Raw genomic sequence first — 17,788 nt, forward strand, 5'->3', positions numbered from 1 at the left:
AGCAGTGAACACAGAGGTTATGACTGGGCTATACTGTATATAAGGTTCTGGATCAGTGGTGCTGGAAGAGCACAGCAATTCAGGCAGCATCCGAGGAGCTTCGAAATCGACGTTTCGGGCAAAAGCCCTTCATCAGGAATGGAATAACATTGGTGAGGCGACAGCTTCACTACTTTGTGCAGTTCGGGTCACCATATTGCAGGAAGGAAAGGCTGCAGAGGAGATTCACCAGAATATTGCCTAGGCTGAAGCGATGCCGCTGAGAATTGAAACTAAACAGCCTGAAGTTGTTGAGGCTGCGGCGGGAGAACTGAGCTGTACAAAGTTCAGATCAACAATTAGGAGGCATAGTTTTAAAGTAAGGAGGATTTGAGGATTTTCTTTCACCCAGAGGTTTGTGCGTTTCTGGAATTCACTGCCTGAAAGGGTGATAGAGACAGGAATCCTCAAGACAAAAACACTTGCAACACTATCACCATACACAGCTAAGGGCCAAGTGCTAGAAAATGGGATCAGAATAGATGAATGTTTGATGACCCACATGGACATGATGGGCCGAAGAGCCTCTTTTCGTTCTGTAGATAGACTACAACCAAGAGACAGAGGTCTGTGAAGGATTTAAGATCAAAGGGAGGCTTTAAGCTGGATGAATCTAAATTCTACCATCACAACTGAACTGCTACCTTCATCAAAACAGGTCTTTACAAACAGAGGATAATGCAAACGATGACATATGTCCCCTGCAGACCCTTAACACAGGGTTAAGGGGGCTGGGTGAAGGCAGTCTCTCATTCCTCCTGCACTCATGCATTCAACGCTTCCTTCCAAAGTGAAGTGACTGTTTCTTTTCTCTTTTAACACGTAATGTTTCCCCCCCTGGATCCTGGCTGTTGAAGTGAGCTAGTTATTTTTAATCCCTGGATGGCTGAGGGGGGTGGGAGAAGAGAGCCTGTGAGCTTTGGCTACAAGCTGACCAGCACAAAGCCCCGTTTGTGGCTGCTGTCTCTACAAACCCATACTGAGGGAGAGTGCCCAGGCGTTCACATCTGTCCTCCTCAGCAGTAGGCACACACTACTCTAGAAAGGTAAGTGATCTTTGCACCAGAAATTTAAACATTCATTCTATTGTGTAAATAAACATTTATTCAAAATCCTCCGTTCCGTATCTGTATAAAAAAGGGAGCAGCAACAGTTGGACCTCAGCAATTAATCTTCAAAGTAAATTTAATACATATAACCTGCTCTCAACTCATTATCTTAACAACTAAATTATCTTAAATGTTAACAGATAATTTCTAGTTTGCAATTGCAGATTATGGCTAGGTTCAAAGTGTGGCCTTTTTTTAAAAAAAAATCAATGATTCCTTAAATGGGTTACTTTTGAATGTGTTTCCTCTCGTTTCTTTACATTTCTTAGAAAAAAAGCAATTATATATATTTTTAAAAAAATTTTTTTGTTTGTTTTTCATGTGTGCAATTCTATATGAATTGGTAACGTAGCAACCACCCTGTCTGAATGAGAATGACTGACTGACTATCCCCTCACACATACGCCTTCCTGGATTGTAAAATTATCCTTATTTAATAAATTTGTTTCAGGTGAACTTACAATGCAAAGGCACGGAATCAAAAGCGTATATTTATTGCAGAGTTCAATTTTTTGGATTTATTTATTTAAAGTTATTATTCCAAGGAAGGAATTACAAAAGTGGGAGAAAAATAAAATCAATATTTATGGGATTTTTTTTGCTTATTTAAACATGGCGAAGTCTTTCGGGTTGTTTTATATCTCTGTGTTAAAAGATATACTTGTCGATTAAAGATCTGGCATGTTCTGCCTCTCAGCCTCCAGTGGAAAATGAAAAAGCCCATTGTTCTTATGCTTTTGAGCTTGCTGCTGGTTACCCAAGCCATGCCGACAAATCGTCCGTCGTGTTACAAAAAGCTGTTGCAGGGTCGAAGCTGCCATAACATCCCCGAAGGGACCGAACACTTACGGCTCATAGACCAGGGGTTGACGGATCACTTCTGGGCTGGGGACGACTGCGAGGTTGTGTGTTATTGCAGTTTCCAAGAATTGCTTTGCTGCCCTAAGTAAGTCTTTCTCTCTGCACACACACACACACACAGACAGACATACCCCTCCTGGCCTTGCCATTAGGGGGAGCAGTGATAACACACTCGACCGTATTTGCAGATACTGTCAGGAGTGAATGACTCACTCAACAAAGTAGCACACACTTTCTCCCTGTAATGTACTGCGATTCACTGACTGATAAATGCCACGAATTCTAGAATAGCGAAGGGCATTGAGTATTTATCAAGTCACTCGCCTCCACAGCATGCATTTATGTAGCGCCTTACGAATCAAGAAAAACGTCCCAAGACAAAGGTTTTGGCTCAAATGTGTGCAAGAATATCACAACGTGGTAAACACATAGTTTGTATTTGGAAAGCGCCTTCCGCAACTCGACATCTCCAAGCGCTTTCCAGCCAGAAAAATATTGCTGTATTTAATGTTGACCCGTAACATCTCTTTTCCTCATAAATTCCCGCACATTTGGTGATGTTTAATGTTGGTTGGGGCATTAGCCAGAAGTCTCTTTCACGTCAGAATAGTTCTGTGAAATCTTTTCCTTCCTTCCTGATAAGAGGACACTCGCAGCCCAGGTTTAACATTATGGAGAATTTCGCTGTGTATAGATTATGACATTGTGTTTATCTGCATAAAATCGCCGGCCTAGGTTGTGCGAACAATGTTCCTTTGCCAGGGTTTAGAGCTGAACTCAAGACTTCTCATGGTCTTTTAGAGCAGGAAGTAACCCATACCAGATACCAGAGCCTTTTCAGTACTGAGACTTCTACAGGGTCGGGGGGGGGGGGCTTACAGGTGCGTGTAACAGGATAAGATTAAACATTTATGGGATGCGGGCATTACTGACCAGGCCAGCATTTATTGACCAGAGGGCTGTTAAGAGTTAGCCACATTGCTTGGGTCTGGAGTCACGTGTAGGCCAGACCAGGAAAGGATGGCAGTTTCGTTCCCGAATCATTTGGGTTTTTAACAACAATTGACAATGGTTTCATTATCATCATTCGATGGAATTAAAATTCTAGGAGAAAGTGAGGACTGCAAATGCTGGAGATCAGAGTTGAGAGTGTGGTGCTGGAAAAACACAGCAGGTCAACCAGCAGCCGAAGAGCTTATGCCGAAACGTTGACTCTCCTGCTCCTGGGATGCTGCCAGCCCTGCTGTGCTTTTCCAGCACCACAGTGTCAACTCTGAATTAAAATTCTATCATATGCCAGGACTGGGTTCAAATCCCAGAATATTACCTGAGTCTCTGGATGAATAGTGGAGTGATAATATCACTGGATCATTGCATCCCCTGACATGGTGTCTCCTCAGCCTTAAAAATCGCCACTTAAATGCTTAGTTACTGAGCCATTGGAAATAAGGGTTCTTGGTGATGGTCCAGAAAAGTGGTGGGAGGCTTATTTTGGTCAAATACTAAATGATGATTTGGAGAAGTCCCAACCCCAGAGGGCTGTTAGGAAGAGGAATGGAGTCAGTGACAATAGATTGAAGAGGATCAACAGGAAAGCAGCCTATAAGACGCAAGTGTATAATTTTAGCATGAAATTCTAGGAAATTAATCTAGATAAATGGGAGATGATGCACTTAGAGTCATAGGCATAGAGATGTACAGAATGGAAACAGACCCTTCGGTCCAACCCATCCATGCCGACCAGATATCCCAACCCAATCTAGTCCCACCTACCAGCACCCGGCCCATATCCCTCCAAACCCTTCCTATTCATATACCCATCCAAATACCTCTAAACAAGGCAAGGGAATACATGATGAAGGTAGGACCCTGGGAAGCACCAGGAATCAGGGGAACCTTGGGTGTGCATGTATGCCAGTCCCTTAAAGTAGTGGGAGAGATGGATAGAGTGGTTAAGAGGTATATGGGATACTTGCAATTACTAGCCGAGGCATAGAGTTTAAGAGCAGGGAGATTATGCCACAGCTTGTGTATTGTGCGCAGTTCTGGAATCCATATTCTAGGAGCAATGTAATAGCACTGGAGAGGGTGAGAGGTCATTTACCAGGATGTTGCCTGGGTTGGAGAGTTTCAATTAGGAAGAAAGATTGGACAGACTGATTTTGTTTTCCTTAGAGCAGAGGAGATAGAGAGAGGCCATGATTGAGGTGTAAAAAATTATGAAGGACATACATAGGGTAGACAAGAAGAAACTTCTCCCCTTGCTGGAGGAACTAATTACCATGTAGAATAGATTTAAGGAAAGCAGCAGAAACTTTAAGGGGTATGTGAGGAAAATCTTGTTTTTAACTTAGAGGGTGATGGGAACCTGTAACTCATTGCCTGTAAGGGTGGTAAAGGCAGAAACCTGCAAGAAGTATTTAAGATGTGCACTTGTGATGGCAAGCATACAAGGCTATGGGCCAAGTGCTGCAATTAGATAGCTGGTTGTTTTTGACCAGCGTGAACAAGATGAGCCAAAGGGACTTTTTCTATCCTGCAGACCTCTTTGACTCTACAACATGTCCTCTGATTCACTCTTGAGCAATCAAAGTCAGTTCAGGAGATCACTGTGGTCTTGCTAATGCTAGCACTGTCCTTTCATGTTACGAAGTAATAGCAGGCCCAGCCAGAAAATAGAAATCAGCTCTCACTTGAAATAATTGTAGTGAATAGGCTCTCACTGTGCAAGCCAGCAGCTATTCCAAATACTTACGTTCTCCAGGGGAAAAAAAAACTGGTGGTCCTAATTGACAAAATTGCATTATTGTTGAGCAGTCAGTTTCTGGATATTAGAAGGTTGGTGATGTATACTGCCTTAGTTAGTCCTGCGATGAATCACCATAATATACTTAAACTTTTAATAAACTCATGAAGAAAATACCAGGCTGTTTTTTCACAAATTAAAATGCGTACAAAAACTTGAGCAATATCTTAAGCTTCAAGTGGGAGTTTCATGAAAATCCCAAAGTACATACACTGTACTTGCAATTAGGTATTGGCCTAGCTGTTCTGATCAGAACAGATTCCCTAATTCTGGCTCTTATTGGACAAAAAAGTACCCACTTACCTTTGGAGGTGTTCTCTGTGCAAACCTCTGGGCCAGGAGGGTACCCAACTAAAGCTGTCAAGTCATGGCCTGGAATCCACAGCAGTGAGTGGATCTATGTTGAAACAGTGTCCCTTATTTCTACACAAGCTTCTGTTTTTCCAAGGTTGAAAAGTCTGGACTTCACTTTAACAGCTGCTGAGAGAACATAGGTGTCTAAGGTATGTGACAGGGTAGGGTGGCAGGTGAGTGAGCAGATGCAATGACAATAGGTACGGAGGGTGGGGAGCATGACATGAGGTGCCAGGTCGAGAGTATGATGCTCAGGTCGAGAGTAAAAGCACAGCAGATCAGGCAGCATCTGAGGAGCAGGAAAATTGACGTTTCGGGCAAATGCCCTTCATCAGGAATTAGGCTGTGAACCTTAGGGGTGGAGAGATAAATGGGAGGGGTTGGGGCTGGGGGGAAGATAACTGAGAGTGTGATAGGTCGGTGAGGAGGGTGGAGCAGATAGGTGGGTAGGAAGATGGACATGTGGGACAGGTCATGAGGGCAGTGCTGAGCTGGAAGGTTGAAACTGGGATAAGGTGGGGGAACGGAAATGACGGAACTGGTAAAATCCACATTGATGCCATGGGGTTGGAGGGTCCCAAGACAGAAAATGAGGCATTCTTCCACCAGGCGTCAGGTGGTAAGGGAGTGACAATGGAGGAGGCCCAAGACCTGCATGTCCTCGGTGGAGTGAGAGGGAAAGTTGAAGTGTTCGGCCACGGGGCGGTGGGATTGATTGTTGTGCGTGTCCCACAGAGCGCTTCAGAAAACATCTCCAGGACACCCACACCAATCAACACCACCGTTCCGTGGCTGAACACTTCAACTCCCCCTCTCACTCCGCTGAGGACATGCAGGTCCTGGGCCTCCTCCACCACCACTCCTTTACCACCCGACACCTGGAGGAAGAACACCTCATCTTCTGCCTCGGGACCCTCCAATCCCACGGCATCAATGTGGACTTCACCAGTTTCCTCATTTCCCCCTCCCACCTTACCCCAGTTCCAACCTTCCAGCTCAGCACCACCTTCATGACCTGCCCCAACTGTCATTCTTCCTTTCCACCTATCTGCTCCACCCTCCCCTCTGACCTACCACCATTACCCCCCACTTCCACCCACCTATTGCACTCTCAGCAACCTTCATCCCAGTCGCACCCCCTCACATTTATCTCTCTATCTGAGGCTCCCAGGCTCATTCCTGATGAAGGGCTTTTGACTGAAACATCGATTTTCCTGTTCCTTGGATGCTGCCTGACCTGCTGTGCTTTTCCAGCACCACACTCTTGACTCTAATCTCCAACATCTGCAGTCCTCACTTTCAGCTACAAGGTGCCAGGTGACTGGAGGTAAGATGCCAGGTGGGTGAGCTGGTAGAGTGCCAGGTGATGGAGTGCCCTGTTGGGTGAGGGATAGGGTGACCAGTGGATGGGGGATGAGTTAAGTGAGTGAGTGCTTAGTGTTTGTTGGGTTTGGAGAATTTGAAGCCTGTTGAGGCAGCTGTGGTTAGGATGGTAGTCTTTGGAACTGGGGATTGGCGGTGATTGGAAGCAGAATAGGGTCTTGGTCAAGTCAGTCAATTTGGTCTGGAAGGATAATGGAGAGCAAGGGGTATTAGATCAGGTCTGGTGTGGGGGTGGGGTAGCTGTCCCGTGATGAAGGTGCTGGGGTGGGAGTTTCAGTGTAATGATGATGGGGTAATGTGTGTGTTTGAATGATCAGATTCATATACAGCCTGGAGTTAGAGTAAAAACCCGCACTTCGAATGCTTTCTTACTAACACAGGGTAAAAGTAGCGAGAGCAGACCATATGATTTATTCAGATTGCACTGCCAGTTGATACAATCATGGCTGATCTTGGATTTTAGCCCAATTTCTCACCCATTCTTACATCCCTTGATTCCGTGAGAAACTAAAATCCCATATCAGCTGAAACTTTTAGTCACTGATGGAATATGCACAACCCTTCAGGAGAGAAAATTCCAAAGATTCTCTGCTCTCGGTGACCCTGGTGGAGGTGATGGTATAACACTGATGGCACCAATTCAGATCTACCAGCCCAATTCTGGGATCACAGGTTCGAATCTAATCGTGGCGCGTGGTGAATTCCAAATTCAACGAAAATCCGAAATACTCGTCTAATGGTGACCATAATTGAGTTTTTTAAAATAAACCCATCCGGTTAGCTAATGTCCTTTGGGAAGGAAATTACCAGCCGACCGTGACTCCAGACCAACAACAATGTTGGTATCCCTTAGCTGCCCGCTAGATAATCAGGGATCGGCAATAAATGCTGTCCTAGCCAGCGATGCCCACAGGGAAAGCAAATCTTGACAGGACTTATTCAATTAATGGTAAGGTTCGAGGGAGTGCTGCTGACAAAAGTGCAGATTCATAGCTCCTTGAAAGTGGATTCGCAGGTAGGTAGGATAGTGAAGAAGGTGTTTGGTATGCTTTCCTTTATTGGTCAGAGTATTGCGTACAGGAGTTGGGAGGTCATGTTGCATCTGTACAGGACATTGGTTAGGCCACTGTTGGAATATTGCATGCAATTCTGGTCTCCTTCCTATCAGAAAGATGTTGTGAAACTTGAAAGGGTTCAGAAAACATTTACAAGGATGTTGCCAGGTTTGGAGGATTTGAGCTACAGGGAGAGGCTGAGCAGGCTGGAGTTGTTTTCCCTGGAGCGTCGGAGGTTGAGGGGTGACCTTATAGAGGTTTACAAAATTATGAGGGGCATGGATAGGGTAAATAGGCAAAGTTTTTTCCCCGGGGTGAGGGAGTCCAGAACTAGAGGGCATAGGTTTAGTGTAAGAGGGGAAAGATATAAAAGTGACCTAAGGGGCAACTTTTTCACACAGAGGGTAGTACAGGTATGGAGTAAGCTGCCAGAAGAAGTGGTGGAGGCTGGTACAATTGCAACATTTAAAAGGCATTTGGATGGGTATATGAATAGGAAGGGTTTGGAAGGATATGGGCCGGGTGCTGGTAGGTGGGACTAGATTGGGTTGGGATATCTGGTCGGCATGGATGGGTTGGACCGAAGGGTCTGTTTCCATGCTGTACATCTCTATGACTCTATGAATCTAAGTTAAAAAAAGGACAATGGCATGGTCAGTACACTTGGTTATGATGACCCTGTGGAAGGGAAGAGAAAAATCGGTCAGAAATCACGATGCAGCAAACCCACAGCAGTGTGGGATCAATTGAAGAGACAATTGTTGTTAGGTGTGGTATTATTAGTAGGAGAGGTCTGCCAACATTAAAGAAACAAAGAGTAGTGATAAACGGCTCCATTTTGGAATGGCAGGCAGTGACCAGTGGGGTACTGCAGGGATCAGTGCTGGGACTGCAGCTTTTTACACTATATATTAATGATATAAAAGATGGTATTAGTAATAACATTAGCAAATTTGCTGATGATTCTATGCTGGGTGGCAGGGTAAAATGTGAGGAGGATGTTAGGAGATTACAGGGTGACCTGGACAGGTTAGGTGAGTGGTCAGATGCATGGCAGATGCAGTTTAATGTGGATAAATGTATGGTTATCCACTTTGGTGGCAAGAACAGGAAAGCAGATTACTACCTAAATGGAATCAATTTAGGTAATGGGACAGTACAGAGAGATCTGGGTGTTCTTGTACAGCAGTCAATGAAGGTAACCATGCAGGTACAGCAGGTAGTGAAGGCGGCTAATAGCATGCTGGCCTTCATAACAAGAGGGATTGAGTGTAGAAGCAAAGAGGTTCTTCTGCAGCTATACAGGGCACTGGTGAGACCACACCTGGAGTACTGTGTGCAGTTCTGGTCTCCAAATTTGAGGAAAGACATTCTGGCTATTGAGGGAGTGCAGCATAGGTTATCTATGTCAATTCCTGGAATGGTGGGACTACCTCACGCTGAAAGACTGGAGCGACTGGGCTTGTATACCCATGAGTTTAGAAGACTGAGAGGGGATCTGATTGAGACATATAAGATTATTAAAGGATTGGACACTCTGGAGGCAGGAAACATGTTTCCGCTGATGGGTGAGTGCCGAAACAGAGGACAGAACTTAAAAATATGGGGTGGACCATTTAGGACAGAGATGAGAAGAAACCTCTTCACCCAGAGAGTGGTGGCTGTGTGGAATGCTCTGCCCCAGAGGGCAGTGGAGGCCCAGTCTCTAGATTCATTTAAGAAAGAGTTAGATAGAACTCTCAAGGATAGTGGAATCAAGGGTTATGGAGATAAGGCAGGAACAGGATACTGATTAAGAATGATCAGCCATGATCATATTGAATGGTGGTGCAGACTTGAAGGGCAGAATGGCCTACTCCTGCACCTATTGTCTATTGTCTATTAACTAGCAGCACTGCTAGAGTTTAGCATCACCCATTACCTAGTGCTGCTCATCACCACTCAACCATTCCTGACAGGATCTGTCAAAGCTGAAATGTGACCTTGGAAGGAACTATTGACATTTAACAGCTTTCCATCTTGTTCTGTTTCAGGGACATATTCTTTGGACCAAAGATTTCTTTTGTGATTCCTTGCAATTCCCAATGAAAAGAAATTTAACAGCAGCTTGAAAACCATTCACTGGTCTGCAATCAAAGAAAGGGTTACCTACTCCCTGCGTATAGAACTTTACAAAATCTCCTGTGATTTTCCTAAAATGTCATTTGTAGAATGTGCCCCACAACACATGTACTTTTTTGCATGAACAATTGTTAAGTTATATTTTAATTTCAAAGATTGAAATAACAATACAGTGCATGCTTTTTCAATCTAACATATAAATCAACAATCATTGTTTACCATCTTACTAAATAGTTGTTCAATCATATTAACACCACTCTTTTTTCTAAAAATATATTTGATTTCTGGATATTAAAATAACAAGCTGAAATGCACTTAAAATACTGATATTTATCCAAACTAATCATATAATTAGATTAGATTCCCTACAGTATGGAAACAGGCCCTTCGGCCCAACAAGTCTACACTGATCCTCTGAAGAGTAACCCACCCAGACCTATTCCCCTACCATTTATTTACCCCTGACTAATGCACCTCACACTATGGGCAATTTAGCATTGTCTGGCCTGCGTATCTTTGGATTGTGGGATGAAACCGGAGAACCCGGAGGAAACCCACACAAACGTGGTATTTGTTTTCCTTGCAACTGCTAACTTACTGTTTCAAGTAAAATTTATAAGTACTGATATTAACACTCCATTTTATAGATTTTCTTACTGTATTTTAATAGTTTTGTTATTGTAATTGATTTACTTGCTGTAATAAAAATACTGACAGTTCCACTGAGTCAAAGTTTATTTCATTGCACAAACATTCTAACTTTAATTATAAGATGTACTTTTCTATATAGTTGCTTGAGTCCTAAGTAGAGGCAAATATTTTCAAAAGGCTGAATTTTTACCAGAAATTGGCGATGTTAATTTCAATGAATTTAAAGGATGGTTTATCTCTATGGCCTAGCGAGATTTGGACTCAGAGTCATAGAGATCTATAGCACAGAAAGAGGCCCTTCAGCCCATCGCATACACACCTATAAAAAACAGCCATCTAACCTTCTCACATTATTTTCTGAAATGTCCCTCATAACCAATGCACCACACCTCGAAGGTGCGCCATTGGTCATACTGGCCCTCTTGCCAAAGGCAGAAGTATGTGCCACTGCTGGGACCTCCCAGGATTCCTGACACCAGCACCAGACTTAAAAGGCAGTAATGCACCAGGTCGATCCCCATCAGCCTGGAGTTGCCCGGCACAGCGCCTGTCAATTGCCTCGGATATTGGGGAACAGAAGAGAATTGACAGCTCACTCTGTTGATAGACAGAGGTCCTGGTTAACAAGACGGTGTAAAGGTGGGTTGACCTCTTTCTCTCAAAATCTACAGAGGTGATCACACCAGCAGACTCCACCAACCTGGTCCTAGATTGTCACCTGAGTCAGTGCTGCATCCACAGTGAGTAAGAACACAAGCAATGCTGCCAGGAGGTCAACGATCATCTCCACTCTGAAGGTAAGAGCCAGCATCTTCACACGAAAACATCACTCTCCCTCTATCTCCTCTACTGCACACACCTCCCACCAAGGCTCACTCTCACTATCAGGTATTTCTTCATATGTCAGCTGCAGAGATATGGTGGCGATGTGTTCCCTGGCATGTGCTAGCAACCATTTTCACACCCATTGTCCACTCACTACTTGGATCACAATTGAAGGAAAACAGTCATGCTTCATGGACGGAGTCACATAGTCAGCTTCTCAGTCCAGCTGACCCCCAAACTCTTCATATTTCTTTCATGATTGCCCTCCTCATCAACCCCACCAGCTTGGATCTTCCCAAATTCCCACTGGATATGTTTAACCGGTCATCTCCACATTTCACCTGCCAGCCTCACTGTCACCTGACATTGACACATAGAAACAAGATAGTTGCAAATGTTGAGAATGAGCGAGTGAATTTGATGATATCGTGAAAATCAGCCAGATGGTTAATAGTAAGGCAGCTTAGGTTACAGGAAAATATAGGTGGGTCGGTCAGCTGGGAAGATCAGTGACAGATGGAATTTAAGACTGATAAAAGGGAAGTGATGCACTTTGGAAGAGGGAACAAGATAAGTGAGTACTTAATAAATAACAGGACACTGGGAAGCTCAGATGAACAGAAGGATCTTGCGGTGCTTGTCTGCAGATCACTCATGGTGGCAGGGCAGATTAATAGGTTAGTTAAGAAGGCCTTTATCAGTTATGGCATAGATTATAAGAGCAAAGAGATTATGTTGGAGCTGAACAGAGCTTTGGTTAGGCCACTGCTGGAGTAGTGTTTGTAGTTCTGGTCACCACACTAAGGGATGGATGTTATTGCACTGGAAGGGGTGCACAGGAGTTGGAGAGTTTAAGCTACGAAGAGAGGTGAGATAGGCTCAGGTTGTTTTATTTCGAAGAGAGTAGGTTGAGGGACCAAATTAAGGTATACAAGATTATGAAGGACATGGACAGCAGGGAAGAGACAGGACGTATTAGAGGAGAAATATTTTCACCCAGAGGGCGGTGGGTATCTGAAATGCACTGCCTGGGAGGGTAGTAGAGGCAGGAAACCTCAACATTTAGAAAATATATGGGCGCACACTTAATGTGTCATACATTGGGCTAAGTGCTGGAAAGTGGGATTAGTGTAAATGGGTTGCACTGGGGCGGAAGGGAATCTTCTCTGCTGTCTGCCTCTCTGTGGCATTGGGGTAGCATGTTGGAAATCACTAACCTTTGTGATGACTCCAGGAATAAAGATTTCAAAGTAAATACACAAAATTCCCCAATTCAACTGATTTCCAGACCCAAGTGGATAGGAAGCTTGGACCAGGATTATGTACTTAATAATTATTACTACTTGTTATAAGGGCAAATTAGACTCTAGCTCCAGGTAAACAGTTATAAATCATCAGCATATACTCCATATTGAATTCTAATCCTCTTACACACACTGACAACTGGGAAATATAAGTTATTTGCAGAGGAGAACAAAAAAGAGGTGGTTCAATGGTTTCTACTCTGTGTTGCTGTGATGATCCTTACAATCTGATTCGGGTCAGAATCATCTTTCTTTGGATGATTTCAAGGGACACAAGACGACTGGTTCATTTACAAAAGACATAAAAGTTACAGTTTACAACTGCTAAAGAAAAAAAATTAGCTGGTTTTCATCAAATTTAAAACAGGTTTTGATGGCAGAGAACAGAGACCCCGGTCTTGTGCTGTTGGAGATCAAAATACTCTTCTCTCTCTGACTTGTTCCCAGCCCCAAGCTGTTCAGTTACCTGAGAACCATAGGCTTTTGTCATCAGTAGTTTGTCACTAGTCCACAGATCAATGAAATGTTTGTTGCCCCAACTGCATCTGCATGCAGAACCCCTAGGCTCCAAAGCTTTACAAACCAGACAGCAATCCTCAATAACATGTTTTAAAATGGTTCTTTCCCAATTTTACAATTTTAAAAATCACAAAAATAAAAAGACATGGCCTTTACGCCATAGATACTGCATCATAACCTATATACAGCTCTCTGACCGACTTAGCACAACTCACTGGATTTGTTGCACAGGACTGATTGTGTTCACTCCTCTGACTGCAGAGATTAAGACCCCAGATTCCAAACACACCAAGCTGCTGAGTGATTGTATCCAAGTCCCTGGACTGATATCAGAGGCTGTCTTTGACTTTCTGAGGTCTACTGCTCTTTCACTTTGAGACTAGCTATTTGTTTAATACACAATGCAGTATGTTTGTAGCATTTACTGCTGGCACATAGTGTGGGCGTGGGTGAGAGACTGATGTAGCACAGTGACAATCAGCAACATGTCCACCCCTTATGACTGATGGCTGCTGACTACCATAACAAGCTCCCTGGCTTTGACTGCACTTACCAGCAAGTCAAAAACAGAGTTACAGTGAGTCTTTAACCACTGTTTGAGGTGGCAAAGTGCAAAAAGGCAAAGCAGAGATTCTGAGCATCCAAAAGAGGGAAAGTGAGCAATCACAGAGAGCAAGCAAGAAGGCCTCCGACGCTCATGATCCAACCCACAAGTTGGTGCCTATCCCTACACTCCGAAGTGCAGCATTAATGTGCCTCACCATGTTGTAAGTGGGTCAGTGAGGTACCTTGAGTACTGTATGTGTTGAGACTAGCATGAGGCCAATGCCAATTTCAGTGAATTAGAATCCCTATAGTATGGAAACAGGCCATTTGGCCCAACAAGTTCATACTGATCCTCTGAAGAGTAACCCATCCGGACAAATTCCCCTGCCCTGTATTTACCCCTGACTAATGCACCTAATACTATGACCAATTCACCTGACCTGCACATCTTTGGATTGTGGGAGGCAGCCAGAGCACCTGGAGGAAACCACGCAGAAATAGACAGTCACCCAAGGTGGGAATCAAAGCCAGGTCCCTGGTGCTATGAGGCAACAGTGCTAACCGGTGAGCCACTGTGCTACCCACCCTGATGGGAATGCGTGCAGTTGGCATCCATGGGGTATGCCCTGGGACATTGGTGACCACTTTCCAAATAGGAGGGTAGGAGTAACCAGGTACCCATTCTGATGTTCATGTCAGGAATTGTCACTACCTAGTTTCTATCTGGTAGATGGGAGAATGGGAAACTGCATAAGAATGTGAAAAAATTAACTAATAATGCGATGCAAACATGTACAAATGTGTGCAAATAGGCCTCACACTTATTAGCAAGGCTGTTGTCTCGCCATTCACGTGGTTGGAAAATGGTTCTTTTTGCCCTTTATGTTGGAGAACCTCATTCCTGCCGATCTCCCTCGATTTCACTAACTTTCTCATCATTGCTTAGGAGCTGAGAAGATTCCATTCTCAGAAACCAAGGATTAAGGATGGGTTCAGCAAACTGAACTGAATGTGAAGACAAGGGCTTGAATGGAACAGTGGGACTGAGGTCTTTCAGTGTCTTGGAGGATAGTTCAGCAATCCAAAACGGGCCCACAATTAACCTTCATTCTTCTGAAAAAGTTTGCACAGCCTTTCTGGTGTTACATACTGCTATTGTCTGACCTCTACTGGAAACGAAGAGGATTATTTTATGTTCATACGAAAGTTAAACAACAGAAAATAGTGCTGCAGTATTTAGTGAATGGTTTAATATTCAGGAACTGCAAGAATATCAGAAATAGAAGCATGTCATATTGTTCACTTGTACATTTTCTGTCATTCAGTAAGGTCATCAGTAATATCATCATGGCTCTCTGTTCATTTTCCTTTATAACCAGATCATAACTATCCCCTGCCCCCTCAATAATTGTTGACCTAATATTTCAGGATATTAAAGAAAAGCATGAAAAGCTATCACATACAAGCAATTTGTTTTCCCCAATTACCAAATCACCATGTTTTTCTTTCTCTTTCTACTAACCACCGCCAGTAATCATCCATGTTTCCAAGTGAATATGTGCAAAACCTGTGAAGGACAACGCAAACCATCAAAAGGTGACGTGGTGGTAGGGGGAACGGTAAGGAGCCAATTCAAAAGTGCATTGGAAGGGGAAACAATATATTATATTATATCCACTTCTCTCAAGGCATTGAGTGTATTATGGACACCGCATGGTCCCTCTTCAATGGGACCAGGGCTCAAACATAACTGCAGGAAAGGGGCAGTTGGCAGAGATGACCTCCTCCACAGCCTGCTGCCTGGACCTGTTTATAGCAAGCATGACAAGCCCCAGGAGCAGACCCACAAAAGCCAGTACCCCGATCTGTGCCCAAGGATCAGGAGTATTGGGCTGAATTGCAAGCAAAAGCACATAAGAAGGTTGTTCAAATAACTAAAAAGGGAGTGCAAACACCCACAATCAATAGATACATAATCCACAGACTCCACAACGTTGGGAGTCCATGAATTGTTGCAACCTACGATTATAACAGATTGCTGAGTTTCCAACACCTTCACCCCAAGTCGCTAATGGAAAAATAGGAGGATTTCTGCAGAGAGCGTTCTCCATTGTGGATCTCAGTCACCCGGAGGTAAATAAGCATGTCAACTGAGTTTGTTACATTGCAGCATGTGATGAGGCCAGGTGCTAAGGAATTTGGTGTTGGTGGGTTTCTTTCCAATATACTTTTCCCCAACTGTAAAGCTATAATTTAGGTTAGCAGTCTGATTCTGACTTAGAATTTTAAGACTGTAAGCTAGTTTAATGAGCTAATTTACAAAAACTGCTTAGCAATGGCAGTTAGTTGCCCATCAACTGGATGTGAATGGATGCCAACCGCAGTAGCAGATGAGTGACTTAGCCATTGCAACTTGGCTATTACTCATCAAATCTTCCTGAGAGAACAGACTTAGAACACAGAACAGTACAGCACAGGAACAGGCCCTTCAGCCCACAATGTTGTGCCAAACGTGACACCAAATGAAACTAATCCCTCTGCCTGCCTTTGGTCCATTTCACTCCATTGCTTGTACATTCATGTGCTTATCTAAAAGTCCCTTAAACAGCCCTATTATATCTGTCTCCACCACCACCTCTGGCAGTGCGTTGCAGACTCCTACCGCTGTGTAAAAGATTTGCTCCTCAACTCCTTCGCACTTTTGCCCACCTCTCTTGCTAAATGCATGCCCCCTTGTATTAGACATTTCAACTATGGGAAAAAGATTCTGACCGTCAACCCCATCTATGCATCTCAATTGTATAGTCTTCAATCAAGTGTCCCCTCTGCCACTCCAGAGAAAACAACCAGAGTTTTTCTAGCCTCTTACTACAGCTCGTGCTGTCTCATCTAGGCAGCTTCCTGGCACAAACCAAAAGAACAGCAAATGCTGCAAATCAGAAACAAAAACAGAAGTTGCTGGAAAAACTCATCAGGTCTGGCAGCATCTATGAAAAGAGATCAGAGTTAAAGTTTTGGATCTGGTGACCCTTCCTCATGCTGGCATCCAGGTAAACCTGTTCTGCACTCTCTCCAAAGCCTCCACATGCTTCTTGTAACATGGCAAACAGAATAGAACACAATATTCTAAGTGTAGTCTAAACAGTCTTATAAACCTGCAACATGACATCCTGACACTTGTACTTAATTTCCCAACCAATAAAGGCAAGCATGCCATACACCTCCTTGACCACTCCATCTTTGTTATCTTCACACAGTATGCAAGCACTAGATGGGGTGAGGCCTATGTGCAAGGAGCTCCCAAGTGCTAATTTGCTCCTTTTATACAGGTATTTTTTTAAAAAATCAATCCAAGTTATATGAGCATGAGCTAAGCAGCATTTATTGTCCATCTGTGATTGGCGTGGAAACGTTGGTGATGAGGTACCTTCCTGAACTGCTAGAGCCCTTTTATTTACAATGTCATAAGATAAAAAGATGGAGGAGTAGAATTCAGCCATTTGGCCTATTGAGTTTGCTCCAATAGTCAATCATGGCTGATATGTTTCTCTACCACATTCACCTGCTTTCTCCCACTAACCCTTAATTCCCTTACTCATCAAGAACTATCTCTGACTTAAATACACTCAGTGACTTGGCCTCCATAGCCTTCTACAGCAATTAATTCTAGATTCACCACCCTCTGATTGGAGAAATTCCTCCACAGCTCAGTTCTAAAGGATCCTCCCTTCACTTGGAATCTGTCCCTTGAGTCCTAGTCTCTCCTATTTGTGAAACAACTTCACCATGTCTGCACCATCCAGAGCCTCTCAGTATTCTGCAAGTTTCAATCAGATCCCTCCTCATCCTTCTAAACCCTAATGAGTATAAACCCAGAATTCTGAACTGTTCCTCATATGACAACAGTGTCTCCAACAGTGGCTGAGTGTTCTGGCTTTAAGTAGGTGAGCAGCAAGGTGGTTTTTGGAGGGTTTTTACAGTTTTAATATCTTTAAACATGGGCAGAAATATAAGTTGGTACTTGGAAGATGAAAGTGTTGCATTAAATTAAAAGATTAACTATCAAACTATTTGTAATAGTTACAGACAACAGTTGAATGATATTTCTAAACTTAAAACCTAAGTAGTAAAATAAAACACAATAAATATGGCAGAGAGACTGTGCATACTTGGTGAAAGGAGTAAATGTTGAAGATGGTGAAAGGGGTCTTTTCA

The 17,788-nt window shown here is 43.5% G+C and overlaps 1 protein-coding gene across 1 annotated transcript; it reads left to right on the top strand.

Annotated features, from left to right (window-relative positions):
- The first annotated feature begins 738 nt into the window (after window positions 1–738).
- On the top strand, window positions 739–10,447 carry LOC122565302 (scrapie-responsive protein 1-like). Its single transcript, XM_043721119.2, has 3 exons — window positions 739–1,085; window positions 1,846–2,094; window positions 9,641–10,447. Exons 2-3 carry the CDS (start codon window positions 1,859–1,861, stop codon window positions 9,693–9,695), a joined length of 291 nt encoding a protein of 96 aa, XP_043577054.2. The 5' UTR covers window positions 739–1,085; window positions 1,846–1,858; the 3' UTR covers window positions 9,696–10,447.
- The last annotated feature ends 7,341 nt before the right edge of the window (window positions 10,448–17,788 follow it).

The sequence above is a fragment of the Chiloscyllium plagiosum genome, unplaced genomic scaffold, assembly GCF_037043375.1.
Source record: "Chiloscyllium plagiosum isolate Xiang-an unplaced genomic scaffold, Cpla_swu_hap1 HiC_scaffold_2, whole genome shotgun sequence".
Lineage (NCBI taxonomy): Eukaryota > Metazoa > Chordata > Chondrichthyes > Orectolobiformes > Hemiscylliidae > Chiloscyllium > Chiloscyllium plagiosum.